Below are 20,243 nucleotides of genomic sequence, written 5' to 3'. Positions count from 1 at the left end.
AGTGATCAAATAAAGAAAGCTCAAAGTATGTAACTGAATGAAACATTTTCATCTAAATTAGCACAACGTTAATATAGCATAAAACTGGAAGCTTATAAACTAATCCCTAATGGTGAAAAAAGTGGATTGCTGTATTACCATCATTCCCAACCAAGAAGCCAGCATGTACTTGCCAATATGAACGGGAGTGTCACTGAGAGGAGATAATTTAAAATGGTAAATGGAAGTAAAGGAACAAGCCGAAGCAGAAAAACTCTCTGTTGGATAAATCAAGAGAAAAAGAACAAAGGCTTAGAACCAGAGCAAAGATGTGGCAGTGAAACGGTCAAATCTAGCTGTTTCCGGCCATGGATCACAAAAATAAATGCACCAGAGGTCCAGAGTCACTTAAAGCTAGATACGCCATCTTTGCCTCTAGGATCATTGTTGGCTTTGCTAACCATGTTTACAGGTTTGTTCTCTTCATCTTTGGTCTTGCATCTTTCAGTGAAGTTCTCCTGGTCTATTTTTTTTTATATTTCTTGATACATATCCTAGTGTAAGTGCAGCTGTTATTTTATCAAATGAGAAAATTAAACAAGATGGAATTGGGAAAGAGTGAAAATAGTGAATGTACCAGTTGTTTCAAAGATTTATTCACCAAAGATGAAATTATAGTCGCTGAAGCTCTCCAACTAGAAACAATTGTTGATTTCAGTTCAGAGTCGGTTGATTCTTGGCCGCTCTCACCGCCATCACCATTACCATTGTCACACCCTTCTTCGTCTAAGACTAAAAAATAATTATTTTGTTAATATTTCTGGCCAGAATAGTTTGTTTTTACTTTTACCGTTGGGTTGGTAAAAATTCTTTCTTTCTTCTGTAATTAAATTATGATTTTGTTTTATTCATACATTAATGAACACACTTGCAATCATGCAGTGTATGCATATAGGTATATATATATATACAAATTTCATCAACATCAAGTCATATCGTGACTTGCTTTATAACATTGTGTGTTATAAGACATTCAATGGACCCTAGAAAAGATAATCAAGATACGCACAAACTAACCAGGACAACTCGCCCTCGATCCAAAAAAAAAAACATCAAGATCAGGAAACATTGTGTTTGTAAGACATTCAATGGACCCCAGAAAGGATAATCAAGGTACGCACAAACTAATTAGGACAACTCGCCCTTGATCCAAAAAAAAAAAAAACACATCAAGATCAGGAATCAGGATCAATCCACCGTTCCAAGCAAATAAACCCAACTGTTCAGTGAGCCGATGAAGTACAAATTAAATTTTTACTTTGGAGCTCCAATGTTTAAAACAATAGATATCCTGTTCTTTGTAACTTGTTTATCTTAATCAAAAAAATCTTTTTTTTTTTTTTTTCAATTAATTCAACAAAACTAGTCGCTTTGGTTTCTCTATGCACTGATATCTTTCTTATTCAAAATTTTCTCCTTAAAACCAAAAGGTGGGTGTGACAGAATGGTGAATCAACTCTTGATCGGATCTCAGTTGACAAACCTTTATAAGATAGGCGATCTGTCCGATGTTCCCGGTGATAATTTGTAAAGAAGAATAAACACAAGCCCATCAAATGTTCCCATCTCACTTAACTGAAGCAATTATGGTACATGAGTGAAGAATTTGAACTAAAAAGTAAAAACACCTTTCAAATTGTATCTAACCATGAATCAAAATCATCCAACACTTTAGACTTTGTAACAGAGTAAGAAGAAGATTGAGTATCATCAGTAACAACCTTTACATCATGCGAATGGCTCATCATAGTTGACGACTCCTGCAATAAATCATCAAGTACATCATCAAAACTGGTAGTAACTGGATTCCGTGAAAGTTGCGGCAGTTTAGAATTTGTAACAGAGTGAGAAGAAGATCGAGTATCATGAGGAACAACCTTTACTTCCTGAGACTGGTTCATCAAATTTGATGTTTCCTGTAATAAATCATCGAGTACATCATCAAAAATGGCAGTAACTGGATGTCCTGAAGGTTGTGGCGGAGCTGCGGAACATTCTTGTTGGGACTTAGTGAAGTTGTGATTGGCTTTGTAGCCTGAGGAATCGAGAAACTTGGAATCACTAAATGAATCAAGGAGCATATCTAACTCTGCTTCAGCAGGTGCCACTTCAAATTTTACTGTGGACTCCAGCACTCTGCTCTGCGCAGATTTATCAAAATGACTGAAAGTCAAACCATCTTTAACTTGATTAACCAAATCAGGCCCTCGACTATGAATTGTTGCATCTTTATGATAAGTGCGAGAACTAAACGAAGTAAATGCGGTATCTGCAACTTCAACCTTCTCAGATAAATCATTGAAAGCTCCATCATCAGATATATCTGCAGCAGCTTCACTTTCATGAGTTGTTTCAATCTGGCCATGTTCATCATCGATTCTCGCCATTGATCCCTCTGCTCCCTGTCACAGAAACCATGTCTGTCTCAGCATAGTCTTTAATAGTTATAGAAAAGAAGCTATTGGACTACGAGTGTTTGTAAGGGCAAAGTCAGAATTTTAAAGGAGTTTGCGACTGTACTTTTAATGAACCAAAGAAACTAAACATTAACACATTTGATCCCAATTTCTCAAAGTTGAGGAAAAATCCAATAAATAAAAGTGTAATTTGATTTTTAAAACTTAATTTCAAGTTTAAAAGGTTTAGAGAACCTTTAATTTGGTAAATTGAAAAGCTCATATAGTTCAAATAGCCTATGCAATTATAATCACTGTACACTGTTTGCACGGCCAATTCATCGCAGAATGTGTCTTTTATTTTAATACTCGTGCAGCTTGGGGCAAAAGGTGATGGATGGAGCTCTGGAAGGCTATGGCCCCCATTTGGCCTTAAAATAGTCACAAACTGACGCAGCGGAAATTGGACTGGCACTAGATACGCTCTAGCGCAGCGGCTCGAATCTACGAACAATGAATCTCAAATCCATGAGAAGTTGTCAATCCACGACGAATCAATTCACAACGGAACCATTTGAGAATTTTATCATAAATCAATTCTCTTAATGCTTGTAGGATAACAAGCCTATCTAAACCAAATTATCCTAATGTACTAGAACAAGAAATAAGAAAATCCTAACACTATTAGAATAAGGAATTACAAAATAAGAAATCAAGTCATATTTACATCAAAAACTCTACATGCAACAACATAAAAGTAAATTAGGTAACACTAAAAATACCAGCTCTGATGGCAGCAAATCTGCTCAATAAACAGCCTCTGGATAAGTCTACTTTTGCTAGCTGTTCTGCAAGAGCATTCAGATTTAGGGAGAGAAATGATGCCTGCGTAGATAACAATGCCAAGGGAATAAAACACAAGGTAAGGGGGTAGAAAAGAAAAATAAGAAAACCAAAAAACCCATAATAAAAGTTGCAAGTGGCTTCCACGTAAGAAAAACTGCAATAAAGGAATGGACAAGCATATGTTGTAACAAAATTCCATGCTTGGCACAACTTTGGAACTCCTATTTTTTTTAAATAAAAAACAAGCCCTAATTTTCTAACTAAGGTTAGTCATGTGTTTTCAGGTTCCTTCTATATTGTATAAATAAGAAATCAAATAAACAAATTTTATGCAAGGAATACGCACTGAATAACTTATTTATATAATATGTATAGAGATGAATACAATAAAACTACCTTATTCAACATCTTATTTCTATAAATAGTGAAACGAACTGGGAAAAAATCACTGAATAACTAGTTTTATAATTTCCAACATTAAAACAATCAATACTAAATTACCTCTTGAACTGAAGAGTGTTTTATTGTCACGATAAAGTTATCTTCCCCAATCCATGATAAAATGCTCCCCCCTAACCGAAAGCATAGACCAACTCCTCATAAAGCTCCTGTGATATTTCCCAAATTATTTCATATCAAGCATTTACATTTGAACCTCAATTAAGTTCTCAAAAGCTTTCAAGTTTTCACGGAACTCCACTCATGGCTTAAAGAATAATCTTTTATCATCTTATCCCAGTTCTTACACACATGTTAGTTGGCAATTCTTCATGAGCATTCAAAAAAAACATATGGATGGAAATTGTATAGCCAGCTAACCATTCCTTTAAGCAAATACAAAATATGCAGTACTAACTATTGCTTATAAAACAGATATTAGATAACTAAAATGCACCGCTAGATCAGAAGCTAGGGGATACCAGGCATAACACTTCAAAGAGGAAAGCTATCTGAATAGCAATATGATTGAGCCTCTGCTATCAGGTAAGAATAGTCTGCTCCTTTGCTCTTGGACAACAACATCAGAGGATTGACTTGTGCTATCACCAGACTGATCTTCTCCATCCAAATCAAATTCATCTATATAGCGATCCCAGTTCGAAGGGAGTCTAGATATACGCGGACCGTCGGGTTTTCTCCCCAACCTGCTTCCCGTTGGTTTAGTTGTGCTTCCAGCATTGTCAGAACTGGGGATGGGGCTTTAGACTTCTGATTGGATGAGACTTATTTTTATGGTGTGAGAGTGAGCTTCTTTGATTTTGCCAAGGCCTTAGAATCCATTACATAATAATTAACATTTCATACTGCAATTAGCTAGAGTTTCGATTCACCGCCCTGAGGAATCAAAAGTTAGAATTAAACAATACTGAATTGGGTGCAGTAACATAACTAAACAAATACTTCCTATAATGAAAATCCTTCCTCAAAATAATATGAATTATATTTTCAATTTCTCAATCAATAGCAGATGCATCTACATGAAGAAAATAAGCTAAAGAAGATAAAATTAACTAAAAAGAACATTAATAACTTATTAACTGAAGATTAAAATTTCATTTTAAGTTGAGTTGGTAGATCTTCTTGAAATTTGTAACATAAGATATTGAGATACGAAAGAGGAGAATGAATCACAGTATAATAGTAAATTATATAAGTGAGAAAGTAAAGAGAAGGATGAGTACTAGAATGGGTAGAAACGACATGATGATCTGAGGCAGCTAATGACGATGTCGCGTCGCCGGTCGCTTGGAGGTGACTGGTTACGTCTTGTGGAGGCGAAGAGATGGCCGTGCAGAGTGGCAGTTGTGGTGGGCAGAGGGTGGTCGGCAGTGATAAGGATTGAAGAGATGGCCGGTGATAACTGTGACCGTGCGCGGTGAGGAGCTCTGTGGCGATGAGATGATGGTTGGTGATAGGGATTCGGAATTCAGGAAAATTAAGGATTTTATTTTATTTTTAATTGAAAGGAAAAAGAAATGAGAGATTAGGAATAGGGGAATGGATTCGATTTGACTGGAATGAGCTAATTTGCGCGGTTCATTAAACCTCTGTAAAGACTAAAGAGAAAGTGGATGTACAAGTCCCTGGCCCGGTCCGGATAATGAAAAAATAGACCTAGCTCCGGGTTAAGAGTCAAGACCCATGTATGCGTAAAAAATATTAAATTGAGCAAATTTTATTAATACATAAAAAGTACTACATTTCTATTTACAGTGATTTATCTCTTTATCAGATTTATTTAGGTTAGGTTTAAGTTTTCTCTAATAAAAAAACTCAACTTTCGGGTCTGTTTATAATGTTGGATCCAAAACCTGCTAAATACGATTCCTAGTCGTGGGTAATGCAACCGAATTGAGTCTGGCTCAGTCCATTGGGTCATACAGCCCATACCCATGTAAACATCTGAATTAGAAACGGCGTCGTCTGCTCATTCATTTTTCCTTAACCTTCTGCCGGCTTAATCATGGAATTACCGTTATTAAAGTTTTGAAATCATAGCAATTCTTCTCAATTAATTTACAAAAATGTTTCTCTTATCACTTTCTATTCTCCAAAAATATCTCTATATAAATATTGTATTAAGTGGAAATAATAAATAATGTCTAAAAGTAAAATACTAACTCATGTTAAAAGTGAGTTTAAAAATACTGTTAAAAGTGTTCTTTAAATTTATGTTTAACAATTTATGCAATTATATTGCTATGCTAAATAAATAAATCTTAGGAGAGATGTTTTGTGTGCATTCCACATGCAACTAGTTAATCGTGGGATGCGTACATATCTTTAGCTGGTTGCACATGTAGAATGTACAAAATTTTAATTTCTGATTTTAGAAAAAAATAAATACCGGAATGAATTATTATATCATCTCAAAATGTCCTTCCAACTAACGAGTTGAATTCTATATCACCAAATGGGCTGATTGTTGGGCTTTAGTTTGCACCGAAATTGAACACTCGTAAGTGCATAATGCAGCCCACAATCACATACGAATTCAAATCTCTTTGCTAACACTAGGAGACAGAAGGTTTATGTGGCCGATGTGATACATTTGTGAATTCTAAACTTGTGTTTAGAATTTTATAGACAGTAAAATTTATGGTTATGAAAGGAATGATCTTGTGAGGTTGAGATCACTAACGATCTATAGATCTGCACATACAAAAAGATAAGCACAAAGATCACGGGGGACACCAATGTGGTGCAAAAAGATAAGCACGAAGATCACGGGAGACACTGATATGGTGTTTGCAGTAGGCACTCCGACACCTAAATCAGTAAGACTTGAAAGATAATTTAGTGAGAGCTAAGAAAATGAAGATTACCGAAGCTTAGAACTACGGCAAAGAGAGGCAGTAGTTCTTGAGAGCAAAAACTTCAAGAGCAAGGAGATGATAGGGGGATTTAATGGATAATGAGAGGGCAAGCATCTGTTTATTTAGTGAGTCAAAGAGACTTGAATCCTAGTAAGACTGTGAGTCCTATTTAGAGTAAGAGTTTGAATTAGGAAGGAACTTGTGTTACTTGCCTTTATAATACAAATTCATATAAGATTATGAAACTTGGATGAATTAGGAAGTTGATAGGACTCCAAACCCTATTTTGAAGTGGGAAAGAGCTAATGGGCCCGTGATATGGCTTGGTTCATGGAGTAACCTTGATCGTAAAGTAATCAAATCTTATGAAATGGGTTGACTTGTAGAAAGACGTAGGCCCAATCGGGATTTGGGCCATAGATTGGGGATTGAGCTATGGCATAGAGTCATGCGTTGTTTGTTTCATGTTTGGGCTTGGTAAGGCCCATTATGATTCGTGTATAGGCGTGTTAAGATTTTTTACCCATACAAAATATAAAAGAAACTTGTGAAACAATCAAATTCATTACTTGAAAACATACAAATAATTATATCAATATTTGTTTCAAATGACTAGGGTTAGTGATGATTGATTTGTTATTAGATCCGTCGAACCCACTTATATATAATATTAAGAACATGGTATTGTTTGTAAATATCTGCCCACATCTAGCTACTTATAGAAGGCAGGTTATATGTATGTGTTGATGGCATGAAATCTAATTAAATAATGTGATGAACATCAATTTGGGCACTATGGTAGTAGATAACAAACATCACTTTTCATCAATATAATTATTTGCTTTTTCTACTTTAATAATTGGGCCATCCTAGTTAGTGACAGTTCTAAAATGGAAGATGGGCCTTCTTTGAATGTTTTATGAACAAGTATTTGTCTCTTCTCTCTTTCCTATCTAATTCGCCAATTATGAATCAATCATTAACAATGGACGATCGACACTTTAAATTATTTTGGCTTGGTGGAGGTTCAGTGTTGAGTGCTCACTATTTGATGGCGACATTTTCTATTATTTTCATCAAACAATGTCTTAAATATCAAGATATGCTTAATTAATTCTTGGGTTTGGGCATTATTTGCTCTCTCTTTTCCTCTACAGGGAAGATTGGTCCCTACCTACTCTCTCAAAAGGAAAATTAGATAACCTATGCGTGATTCACTTTTGATGCGAGAGAGAGAGAGAGACATAGTGGGTTGCTTTATTTTTAAGCCTTTTAAACTTTTACTTTCCATGCCCAAAACCAAAAGGGACTCATTAATCTTCTTATATTATATATGGAAATGTTGCATGAGAACATTATCATCAATTTCATTGATTCAACATTTTATTGTAGTGCTTATTTATCTTTCATATACTTTCTCCAACCACTTTTTTCAAAAAAAAAAAAAAAAAAAAAAAAGCATTTGATTGATGACAACGCTAGCTTAATTACTTTCAACAATGGAAAGTAATTACACTTAATATTGCAAACTATTTTTGATTTGATCCCGTCATTTCAGTTTGACCAATGTGGACTGTATATTAGAGTGAGAGCTGGCTTAATTGGGGGAAATCATGTTGATAAATGATAATGGTTTCGTCAAAGCAATTTCTGGAATCCAATATCGTCCACTAAGTGACACATACATACTTTAATCTCTTCTTGTATATGATATATGATATATATCTATGTCTATTTATAATGTTTGCATGAGAAGGTTGATTTCATGAAAACCATTTTGTCTTCTTCGATATCGTTAATGTTTTGTTGCTTTGCATTGATATCGATAGAGGAGATCGATAAGAAGTTGTCTCCATTAATTTTTCTTTTTATTCACAAGACAATAAACATAAACACCATGCATTTAGTCCTTTGTCTTTACTACCAATTTCCCCGGTCAAATACTCTTTCAATTATGATCCATCTTTGAAACATTGACTCCATTTCTTAAGGAAACAATCGCTGGGAAATAACCAGCAGTAAATTAAAATCCACAATTCTCTCAATGGACAGGCTTTAGAAGCTTAAGGGGCTCAAATATTGTATATAGTAAAATTTTAAAAGAATTATATATTTCATGTTACTGTGTATATGATAACTACAATACTATAGAGCCTATATTATATGAATTTTGGTGTACATTTTATTAAGTAATTAAAGATGTCAGTTCTGGAATTGAACATGACTAAAGATTCCGAAAAAAATCAAACAGGATCTTGGAGATCACTAAGCTACAAGTTGAGAGTTGAATTTGAGAGACCAGAGAATAATTCAGGTGATGACAATTATTCAGGATGAATAATTCAGAATTCAGTCACATATTTTTCTTGACAAAATCAATTAAGTCACTTCATTGTGGTGGTGTTAGAGTAGATGCAAATCAATAATTGAGATCTGGAGTATATACATCTAATTAAATATTATTGGTGAGATACATATAATTTATTTTCACCAAAAGACAGACCTGACCAATATAATAAAAATTCCAATTGCAACAAAACCCAAATTCAGAAGAATATTCAAAGCACTACTACCTTTTAATGGTTGAAGCAAAAGGTTGGTTAAATGCAAAGAGTCGTTCTAGGTTGTGCCATGTGTATCGCAAATAATAAAGAAATAAAGGAAAAATAAAGAAAAATAAAGATAAGAGCTGGTTTTTTGAAAAGGCATATATTCGCCAACTTTTGATAACCAAAGGCATGTGGTTTCTGTAATGGATTCCTAGATCCAAATCTGCTCTGCTTTTAGGATATTTTTCAACAATATAAACTAATCTCCCTAAAAATTCACTCTTTCCTTTGACATAACTGCCCTCTGTACATCAAATTAACCATGCAATTATATGCTTTAAAGTTTAAATAAATAAAAAAACACTTGGATTTTCATGCAAACTGATGATGCTACGGAACCTACAAGACATATATATTCTATATAATTGTTTTCTCGAGTAAACATAGATGGTAATATCTAAGATGAACTGTGACTGTGTGACTAGGTTGTTGTTGGAGTTATCTGCAGATGGACATGTTTTCGCCTTGAAATTTGGAAATACTTGTAGGGTTTTTGTTTAAAGTTTAAACTGCATAAACAAACTGGTTTTTTAACCAGTCTTCTCTTGATTTTTCAAGGTAAAAGACAAGTAAAGAAACAAACATACCCTTGGTGACAACGTTTTGCTTTTCCCCAAACCCCTTCTAAATCAATTGCCTAGTTATAGAGTTTTCCAATTTATTTATAATTTATTTTTTACCTCAAAGACAGAGAGAGAGAGAGAGAGAGGAATACTAAACTTGTGGGGTTTGTAATGGAATCTCTCAAGTCGACCTTGAAAGTTGAAGCCTTTGAGGAGTGTTGAAGAAGGAGAGAATATTCTGATGCCGCCACAGTTCAACAACTAAACTCCAAAATTATACACTAAACAAATTTAGAAAGCAAAAACATGATTAGATTATGATTAAGGTTAGCAGGAAAAGTCAGCCCACAAGTAGACGACTGCTCACACTTCCANTAAACAAACTGGTTTTTTAACCAGTCTTCTCTTGATTTTTCAAGGTAAAAGACAAGTAAAGAAACAAACATACCCTTGGTGACAACGTTTTGCTTTTCCCCAAACCCCTTCTAAATCAATTGCCTAGTTATAGAGTTTTCCAATTTATTTATAATTTATTTTTTACCTCAAAGACAGAGAGAGAGAGAGAGAGAGGAATACTAAACTTGTGGGGTTTGTAATGGAATCTCTCAAGTCGACCTTGAAAGTTGAAGCCTTTGAGGAGTGTTGGAGAAGGAGAGAATATTCTGGTGCCGCCACAGTTCAACAACTAAACTCCAAAATTATACACTAAACAAATTTGGAAAGCAAAAACATGATTAGATTATGATTAAGGTTAGCAGGAAAAGTCAGCCCACAAGTAGACGACTGCTCACACTTCCAAAAATTCACTGCCTTTGTCAGCTCTCTGTCTTTTAACCTGTTCCCTACCTTGCAAAACTCAGTATTAGTAGTCCATTATATGAGATTAAAAATAAAAAAGCATCCGAAATTTCAAATCACGGCATTTTATTAAAGAATTAAACCATGTGGCATCTTACATCTATCCCTTCATTAACAAACCCTAGAGAGTGATTCCCTCCTTACATGTACATGTACATGTTCTTCCATTCTTATATAATATAAAAAAATTCAAATTCCTGCATGAATTTCTAGATCGAGGTTAATAGGATGAATTCTTTCTTTCATTAAAATAATAATAATTATTATTATTATTATTTGACATGGGATGATGATGTTGACGATGATTCATAGATCATATATATCTCAAACATATACAGTATCAAGTAAAAATCCGAGTTCTTATCAAAAGAAAAGCAAGCATAAAGAATCTCTAAAAAAAGTATAAAGGTTATCATGCATCTACCATTCAAAAAATGACCAACCCATGAAACTTTCCACTTTTTATTAATGAATAAATCTTATGTATGTTCTACATATTTCTTCAGCATAATTAACAAGAACAAATAATACTGATAAAATCAAACACAGAAAAAGGATCAAAAGACCAAGTGGGTAAGAAAATCTAGTCAATGTCAGTGGGAAGATCCATGGGTCATAATCATATACTGTCATCCGGACGATTATTCCCTTTTATGTGTATATTTCGTCGTTTCGTTTGGGATTACCTTGTTTGACAGATGGGCACGTGCATGGCAGATTTTGTAGCACAACGAAGTTATAATCAAGAACTAAATAATCGTGTTTGATTTTAACCATTATAAAAGAAAAGAATGATTTAGTCAAAGAGTAATCAACCCCCAGTGAGTTGGTGAGATATGTAAATTGATATCAATCTTCTTAGGAAATGCCTTTAACTTTCGTTTTGACCGAAAGGATCAAAGAGAAAAGAATTTTACTTTTGTGGAAAATGATGATAAAAGTAAGTAGGCATCTCTTGCGGGTCACACTCACTCAGCTGACATGCTAATTCTTCTTTGACAAAACAAAACACATATGTGAATTATTTTCGATGAGTTAAATCAGTCCAGGCCAGTCCACGCTTATGCTTTAGAAATTAGATAGCACCAAAGAGAAAAAACATCATAAGACTTGAGGAAGACTTATGTATATGCCAGTAGAAAGGTCAATCCAAAACGTGAAGTTAGGGTTTGTGTTGTGGTATGACTTGTGATTCAGTACAAAAAAAAAAACTTTCACATCCAATATATGTTGTAGTTTTCGTATAAAGTAAAAGATAAAAAGCCCTTTTCTCTCAGTTTCAGCTTGTAGGGTTTTCTGATTGAGCCATATATTAAAAATTTAGATACAACGTAAAGCCATATAAATACTATGACTATAATTTTAACACCTAATAGTCCAATCTCCAATGGCCGTTGCAAGCGAGAATGTCGGATGCAATATTTCAATAATATTCAAAAACTTTAAAATAAAGAAATTGATGAATAGTAACTTTAATTTCGTTTAAATTACAAGAGTAAAAGCTTTTGAATTTGAACTTAAAGCTTTACAGACTATCATATATGTTTGATTTTGTTTAGAGTCTGGCGGGGGATGATATTTTGACTTGGATGGTTAAAAACAAAGACAAATCAGTTAGTAGTAGACAATTTAAATGATATAGAATAGACAAGGCCTAGTCAGGCATTGTGATAGGCATAGGCTTATCTTTTTTATTTATTGAAATCTAAATTTAATAATAAAAACAAAAAGTAATTAAATACATATGGTTGATTGAAGGGAGCAGATTAAAAAATTAAGGAAACAAAAAGCAACAAATTATAGGATAATCATTCCAAATGGGAAAGGCAAGGAGACTAGCTTTCTAAGGACCTCATCATATGTGTCATCATGCACCTTTGGGATTTTCTTCAACCTCCCTCTCCCTTCACTGTTTCTTCACAACTTTAACTTTTCACCGCCTCCCACAAAAATATTAGTATTCTATTTTCCACCTAAAAGAAAGGTAATTTAATTGACTGCACCATTTTAGAGAGAGAGAGAGAGAGAGAGAAAGGAAGCAGTGAAAGATCCATTCCTTGCTTATAAGCTTGTGTTTGTTTAGGGTTCAGACACCCCCATAACAAATTACCTATTCTCTTTGGTTTTCTTTCTAATTACAATCATAATACACCCTTTTGATGAGCTTTTCTTTTTTCTGACCAAACCAACCACAACTAGAGTTTTCAAAAGAGGTGTTAGACAAGATGGTTGAAGAAACAATTCCAATTCCAAATGGTTTTGTTCAGAACCCAGTTGGTGGATCAAATCCTCCTGCTGCAAAGAAGAAGAGAAACCTTCCAGGAACCCCAGGCAAGCAAGCCTTCTTTTAAGTTATTCTTTCAAAAATTGCTTCTTCTTTAAGCTTCTCTCTCTTATTTTTTTTTTTTTTCTTTTATTCTTGCTTATGGTATCATGAGTATATCCAAAGTTAATCTTGTTTATCAAATGGCTATTCTATACCATATGACAAATGGGTTTATATTATCTTTTAACAGATCCTGAAGCTGAAGTCATAGCCTTGTCACCGAAGACTCTGATGGCTACTAACAGATTCTTATGTGAAATATGCGGAAAGGGTTTTCAAAGAGATCAGAATCTGCAGCTTCATCGACGAGGACATAACCTTCCATGGAAGCTGAAGCAAAGGACTAGCAAAGAAGCAAGAAAACGCGTTTATGTTTGTCCCGAAAAGACTTGTGTCCATCACCACCCTTCTAGGGCTCTGGGTGACCTAACAGGTATTAAAAAGCACTTTTGTAGGAAACACGGAGAGAAGAAGTGGAAGTGTGAGAAGTGCTCAAAGCGATACGCTGTGCAATCCGACTGGAAAGCGCACTCGAAAACCTGTGGCACTAAGGAATACAAATGTGACTGTGGAACTATATTTTCGCGGTAATGTTTTACGAAATTTTCTCTTTTTTGATACATATTATCTAATTAGTAATACTTTAAAGAGGAAATTGAGGAGGCATGAAAAGGATTTTTGTGGTTGTTGTTGCTTTGTCTCTGTTATAATAAAGGATAAAGAATATCACTATCTTCATGCAACAGTACTAATCAACCTCCTCAAAGAAGAAAATCATGAAAGTAGAATGAAGAGTAATGAAATTGATATTTGTGGTTGCGATATCTCTGTCTGAGTGATAGCCTATAGTGTAGAACACCGCCCCCTCTTCTCTCTCTATGGCTTTTTATGCGAAAGGAAATAAAAAGTCATAGTAAAAGACAAATAGCTAAATTTTAAATTTTTAGAAAGACATCAATTGATTTCCATATACTGAAATATCTTCTCATTGCATTTAAGATTTTTTTTTTTTTTCGAATTTAGTGCCTTGAACTTGCTGTGCTAACAGTATTAACACCATTTATGATTTTTTTTTTTTTTTATTCACAATTATTAGCTTAGATCAATTACATATATCAGATAGTTATTTACTTATTTACAGTCCTCACGTATAGGAACTTCTTGGGACAATCCGTCAAGTATTTTCAAGTTTAAAACAAAAGCTTTTCTTTCTCTTGATTTATGTTCAGAACTTTCTTCAAATTTGTCCTTCTGCATGTGCTTCTCTCTATGTTGGCCCTCTTAATAATTCATCATCTTTATACTGAGTTATTATTTATGGATTCTGTTTGAGCAGGCGGGATAGCTTTATCACCCACAGGGCATTCTGCGATGCCTTGGCTGAGGAAACTGCAAGAGTAACTGCGGCATCTAACATGAACAACTTGGCCAACAGTAGTCTCAATTATCATCTTATGGGGACTCCACTAGGGCCAACCATGGCGCAACATTTCTCTTCTATTTTCAAGCCAATCTCAAGCAGTGACGAAACAATGGATCAAACAAGGCGAGGACTCTCCCTATGGATGGGTCAAGGATCTCAAGCCCATGAAACAATAGGCAATAATCTCCAAGAAATTCATCAACTTGGTTTTGTGAATTCAGGATCCCTGTATGGAGATCCTCTTGTTTCTTGTTCAAATCCCCCACCATCGGATTATCAATTAAATTGGGTGTTCGGAAATAAGCTCTCTCCAAATAATGCTGAAGCCCTATCGAGCACTTCGCTCCCATTAAGCGATGTTAAGGAAGCTGGAACTCAGCTTGTGAGTGTTCCTTCTCTGTTTAGTTCCCAACTCTCGCATCAAGCAACGTCGGCTAACATGTCAGCCACAGCTTTGTTGCAAAAAGCTGCACAAATTGGTGCAACTTCAACAGATTCCTCGTTCTTAGGGAATTTTGGGTTGAAGTGCAGCAACAATCAAGTTCAAGATGGAAACAAATATTGTGGATTGTATGGTTCAAATTCAAACACAATAGGCAACAATCTCGGAAGCGATGTGGAGAACTCGGGGAGTGACATTACAACTTTGAATCAGCTGCAAATGTACCCGGCAGCCAAACGCCGGCACCTGCAGAGTGATGACAGTAGCGGAGGACAAACCAGAGACTTCTTGGGCGTTGGCGTGCAAGCTGTCAGTTGTCACCCATCATCCATCAATGGATGGATTTAATTAATGTGATCAAATTACATGGGAAATTTCGTGAGTTGCATATTTTCTCAATGGAAAGCAAGTTGATGTAATAAAGTGGAGTTGAAGTTGGGGAGAAAGAAAGAGGGAGAATTTATTAATTTGATACATTGCACGGGGAGAGGAAAAGGTAGGCATTGAGTGCTTAAAAGTTGTGTGCTCAGAAAAACTATTCCAAGAGGTTGAGGAGGAACATCCATGCATATTCTGTTGAACCATGAAAGCTATTCCCTTTAAAGCTTTTATTTTTGATAAAAAGGGGGTGAAGTGGTGGGGGCAAAGTAAGAGCCCCTTTTGAGCTCCATTATTGCAATCTTTCGTATCTCTGTGTTGTGGATGTTGTCTTGTCCAACTGGATCTAAAAGACTATTTCCAGTTGCAAAACGCTTGATGATTCTAGTACAAATACCTTTACCCCTGTTGTTTAAAATAAACTATAGCTTTTTCCATTACTTAATTAATAGCATATATATATATATATATATATATGTGTGTGTGTGTGTGTGTGTGTGTGTGTGTGTGTGTGTGTGTAGTACTTGTAATACAAACAAGGTTAATTAGCCACATTATAAGCAAAACGTTAAGCACATTGAATCTCTAATATTATCCCACTAATATCACCTAATTAACTATATTTACACTTCCTTCAATTGAATCAAATTCATTAATTAGCAGTAGCTTAATGTTCTATCTATATACATTAACGTGCTGCATTTCCTGGCATGTAGAGATTTGTTTTAATTTTTAATCCATTATTGAACATTCAGAAAAAAAAACCACTCACATTCAAGTATGAAATTCTCTTAACCAAAAGGAGAAAACCCTTTATTAAATGTACATTTCCACTTGCATTTAGAGTATGTATATGGGTTTAAGAATGTACCGTGGTGACCTGCATGCAACACTTCACAATCACAGTGTCTCTGCAGATTTCCCAGAAGAGTATAGTACATAGTACAGACATGAAAAAGGAAAATAAAGATTAAAAGAAAAAGACCAAAGCGTCAAAATCGAGAAAGGAGTACTCTTTGTATTGGTGTCTTGATTTTCCATCACTTTTAGTACTACTTGATGGATGAGTAAGAGGTTTGCTTGCTGTATGAAACAAGTTATATATGACAGGTTCTTATCATCACAAATTTGTCAACATGGAGTAGAAAGTAAAAAAAGAAAACCGACCCACAAATCTCAAATCTTATTGAAGAGAAAAGATGAAAGAACGTAATCAAGTCTAGCTTATCGTTGTCATTGCATTTGATGTCTGGCTTTGAGGCCGGTGCTGAAAACAGATGGAAAATGGGGTCCTCAATAAGCAAAAGAAAAAACCTGTATAGAGAAATAAAAGAGGGTTTTATTTTCTGGCTTCATCTGTTCCACCTAAAAGTCAATAATTTAATCTTCATGTACCCTGTTGACCCTCTTTATAGATTTGTTTTAATTGAACTGAGACAATTTAATGCTGATAAATTAGGAATTAGAATAAACCATATCTCGTTTGGATATGCTACATCTTTCTCTCCAACTTGCACTAAAGTTATGTGTTGTGGGGTTTTGGAAATTTCTTCTTGTTGAAGATCAACAGCAAGCATAAAGTCTCCTAATTTATTCACAACATCAACTTCTGACCAACTTTAATTGATATAAATGGTCTTCCAATATATTACCTGCTACGTACCGAAAGCATCACTTAATTAATGCTGTGTTTATCAAAGCAAGATATTGAAATTATAAAAAATGACCTTTCGCCAATCAAAGTGATGTTTGGATGTGCCAGAACATTGAGCATTACAAAGACGTAGAAGTTAATACCCACATGAGAAGGAAATTAAAATTGATTATAACTCACAGATAAGATGATCTGTAATTTCCTTTTCACAATGCCAAATCAGAAATTCAGAATACTGAAACCACCCAACAACACAACACACTGTTAAACGCCCCGAGCAACCCCATTTGCTAAATAACTTAAAATCCTTTAGGTCCATACATGTAATCAGAATCATATAAACCCAATCCAAACCCAGGGCTGAAGGCCTACACGGCCCAAGGCCCAAGCCAAATTCGAGAAACAAAAACCCACTACTAAACCTCACAGACCGAGATACACTGCGAGAGCGACAGATTTGTAGAGAGAAAGCATGAAATTCACAGACTCACCGGTAATTGAACTCCCAGTTCGCGATGCTCTCCTCTCCATCCAACAAGACAACGGTTCCATGCACGTGGGAACCTCCGTGTGGCCCTGCTCTTTGGTCCTCGCCAAGTTCGTTGAGCGATGGGCCCCACCCCGACCCACCACTCAACCATCGGACAGCAACCCCTACTCCCGTCTCCTTGATTTTCACAACACGCGCCGCCGCGCTGTCGAGCTCGGCGCCGGATGCGGAGCCGCTGGCATGGCATTTTACCTCCTTGGACTCACCGACATCATCCTCACTGACATTTCCCCGGTCATGCCCGCACTCAAACGCAACCTGAAACGCAACAAACCTGTTCTGAACAAAGCCCTAAAGACCTCGGTCTTTTACTGGAACAACCAAGATCAAATTAAAGCCCTGAATCCACCGTTTGATGTGGTGATCGCGGCTGATGTGGTTTACATAGAGGAGTCTGTGGGCCAGCTTGTGCGGGCCATGGAGGCTCTCGTGGCTGACGACGGTGTGGTGTTGTTGGGGTATCAGTTAAGGTCACCAGAGGCCCACAAGTTGTTCTGGGAAATGTCTGAGAAAGTTTTTGAGATTGAAAAGGTGCCTCATGAAGATTTGCATCCTGATTATGGTTATGAGGAGACTGATGTTTATATCTTCAAGAAGAAGAAGAAGGAGAATGTAGAGTAAATTTTGGTAACTGTATTTCAATTTTCATTTTACTGAGTAATATAGAATAAAATACATATCTTGGCAATGTTAGATGTGTCCGGCTGGATTATATTGTAAACTATGGATTCATTATGGTTTACTTGTTAAAGTATATGTGTCACTGTTGTGTTGTGGTGATTGAAGAGTTTTTTTTTTCTTTTTTTTTTTTTTTTAAATACTGTATTATGGAAGTAGTTTGTTTACTTGTTAATTTGTTATGGTATAGAGTTTTGGTTGAAATTAATAGAATGTTTCAAGTTTTACTGTTTAGAGTTAATCAATAATCGTAAATGATTATATGCGATCCTGCTTTAGCTGTATATTTCATGAATTTATGGTTCTTGTTTGTACTAGATAGACTATGGTTAGCACTAAAATAATCTAGGAGGAAAGAAGAAGAAATTGATTCTTCCAAAACAGGCTTCTGAAGGTATGGAGGGATAGGGTGTTGAAATACTCGTGCAAATGTAATTATATTTTAAGGAGGTAAACTCAATGCTGACTTATTCAGCAGTTGTCGGCTTCTCATCATGGAAGAAGTAGTACATGACTTTCCAGGACATGTTGTCAGAGTTGTGCAAAGGATAGTATTTCCCTAAGTAACATTGTTTTCGCACAATTTCAATTGTTTTCTTGGATGTGTCCTAGATGATAATTCCCTACCTAGAATTAGTGCTTTGATTCTTGTTAAAGCCTAGCAGAGAAGTAAATGCCATAGAAATGGTCCAAGGAACATCGGCTGGTCTTCCCCCAATTCAATTATTTTCTTGGTATATTTTCTCTTTTAAGTTTATGGTTTTTACTTCCGCAAATCCTGCTACAATCTAGTGCAAAAGAAAGTTCTGAATATGACTCATTCTCTTTACATATTGTTCATATAACATTTTCTAGGCTTTTGTAGTTCCATGTAGTGAAGTTGATTGTTAAACTCATTCTTGGCCAAGTCTATAAACGCCAAAACTTAAATCTGACTAGCTGATCTCCTGTTAGGTTTGCATCATCCTGAAGCTTGATCTAATGGTCAGACTTAATTGAAATTGCTTACACCTGTCCTGAATCCAGTCCATACTGTTTTTGGGAACATATGCTGTTAGTTGATACATTTCTTTGCTGTGCATATATGCATTTCTCAATAGTTTATGTCACATGCTGAAAGATTATTGTTTGTGGTTTAAAAAATGTTCTATTTATATATGTAGCATTTTAGTAATTTTCCCTGCTTTGCCTTTGTTTTTGAGATTCTGCCATTCTCTCTGCTTAATGTTTTACTTTGAATGGATTGTTTAAAACAAAGGGTGTTTGCTACATTCCTGTCAAAATATATTGAAACTTTCAATGCAACATCTAATATTTGTTGTTTTGTTTGTATGTACGTATAATATATCACCAAATGTTTTGACCAGATAAAAAATAGTAGCAAAAAAATTTTGGTTTAGGAGACAAATATTAATGAAATTTAGTGAATACAAGGCAGGTTAAATCAAATGTGGGTCATCATGATTCTTGCTGCAACCATGTCAGAAGTAAAGTATGTCCAATTGATGAGCTTTCTCAATTTTGCTTTAATTAGTAATACGACTTTATTTCTCAACTCAACTTGGGAAAGTTGAGTCAGGTAAGAGAAGTTTTTAATTGCTGATTAATCTGATCGAACTTAACGTTGTGTCTAGCCAAGTGCTTAAGCAAGAAGAAAGTAATTAAGTGGGTCCTTTTTCGGCTGCAGACAACCAAACATGATGGACCTTTTGAACCGGCTAACTTTTTATATGTTTTTAGACTTGGAAATGGGCCATCAAATTTGACAAGTTCATGCATTTCCTCACATTGGTTGATGGATATTGGAGCTAGTTCAAAATTGTCTATAGATGCTGTGATTTGAAAAAACCAGCTTAAATGCCTCCAGTCTCTATGTTGTGAAAATTCCATCTTAGTCTCTATCGTTTGTGGTATAATTTTAAATCTCATATCAATCAAGATATGTTTGAGAATTAAAACACCAGCTTGAATGCCTTTAGTCTCTGTGCTTGTGTTGTGGGAATTCCATCTTAGTCTCAATTGTTTGAGGTAAAAATAATATCGATCAAATATGAACCATAAACTCGTAATTGAATTCTATGAAACAAATATTGTCTTTGTGGTTATCATATGCAAGTTTCTGAGAGTATATGCTGAATGAAACTATCTGCACATATGAATGCCT

The 20,243-nt window shown here is 35.2% G+C and overlaps 2 protein-coding genes and 1 pseudogene across 2 annotated transcripts; 2 read left to right on the top strand and 1 right to left on the bottom strand.

Annotated features, from left to right (window-relative positions):
* Positions 1 to 1,670: 1,670 nt before the first annotated feature.
* On the bottom strand, positions 1,671 to 4,562 carry LOC116113341 (annotated as a pseudogene).
* An 8,018-nt stretch (positions 4,563 to 12,580) lies between these two features.
* Positions 12,581 to 15,642, top strand: LOC116113287 (zinc finger protein MAGPIE-like). Its single transcript, XM_031399429.1, has 3 exons — positions 12,581 to 12,959; positions 13,145 to 13,541; positions 14,291 to 15,642. Exons 1-3 carry the CDS (start codon positions 12,854 to 12,856, stop codon positions 15,165 to 15,167), a joined length of 1,380 nt encoding a protein of 459 aa, XP_031255289.1. The 5' UTR covers positions 12,581 to 12,853; the 3' UTR covers positions 15,168 to 15,642.
* A 1,563-nt stretch (positions 15,643 to 17,205) lies between these two features.
* Positions 17,206 to 18,207, top strand: LOC116113363. Its single transcript, XM_031399517.1, has one exon. The coding sequence runs from the start codon at positions 17,324 to 17,326 to the stop codon at positions 18,020 to 18,022; it is 699 nt and encodes a 232-aa protein (XP_031255377.1). The 5' UTR covers positions 17,206 to 17,323; the 3' UTR covers positions 18,023 to 18,207.
* Positions 18,208 to 20,243: the final 2,036 nt, after the last annotated feature.

The sequence above is a fragment of the Pistacia vera genome, unplaced genomic scaffold (genome assembly GCF_008641045.1).
Source record: "Pistacia vera cultivar Batoury unplaced genomic scaffold, PisVer_v2 Contig678, whole genome shotgun sequence".
Taxonomy (NCBI): Eukaryota; Viridiplantae; Streptophyta; class Magnoliopsida; order Sapindales; family Anacardiaceae; genus Pistacia; species Pistacia vera.
Note: the sequence above shows the minus strand (reverse complement) of the source record. Positions and strands in the feature narration are given on the sequence as shown.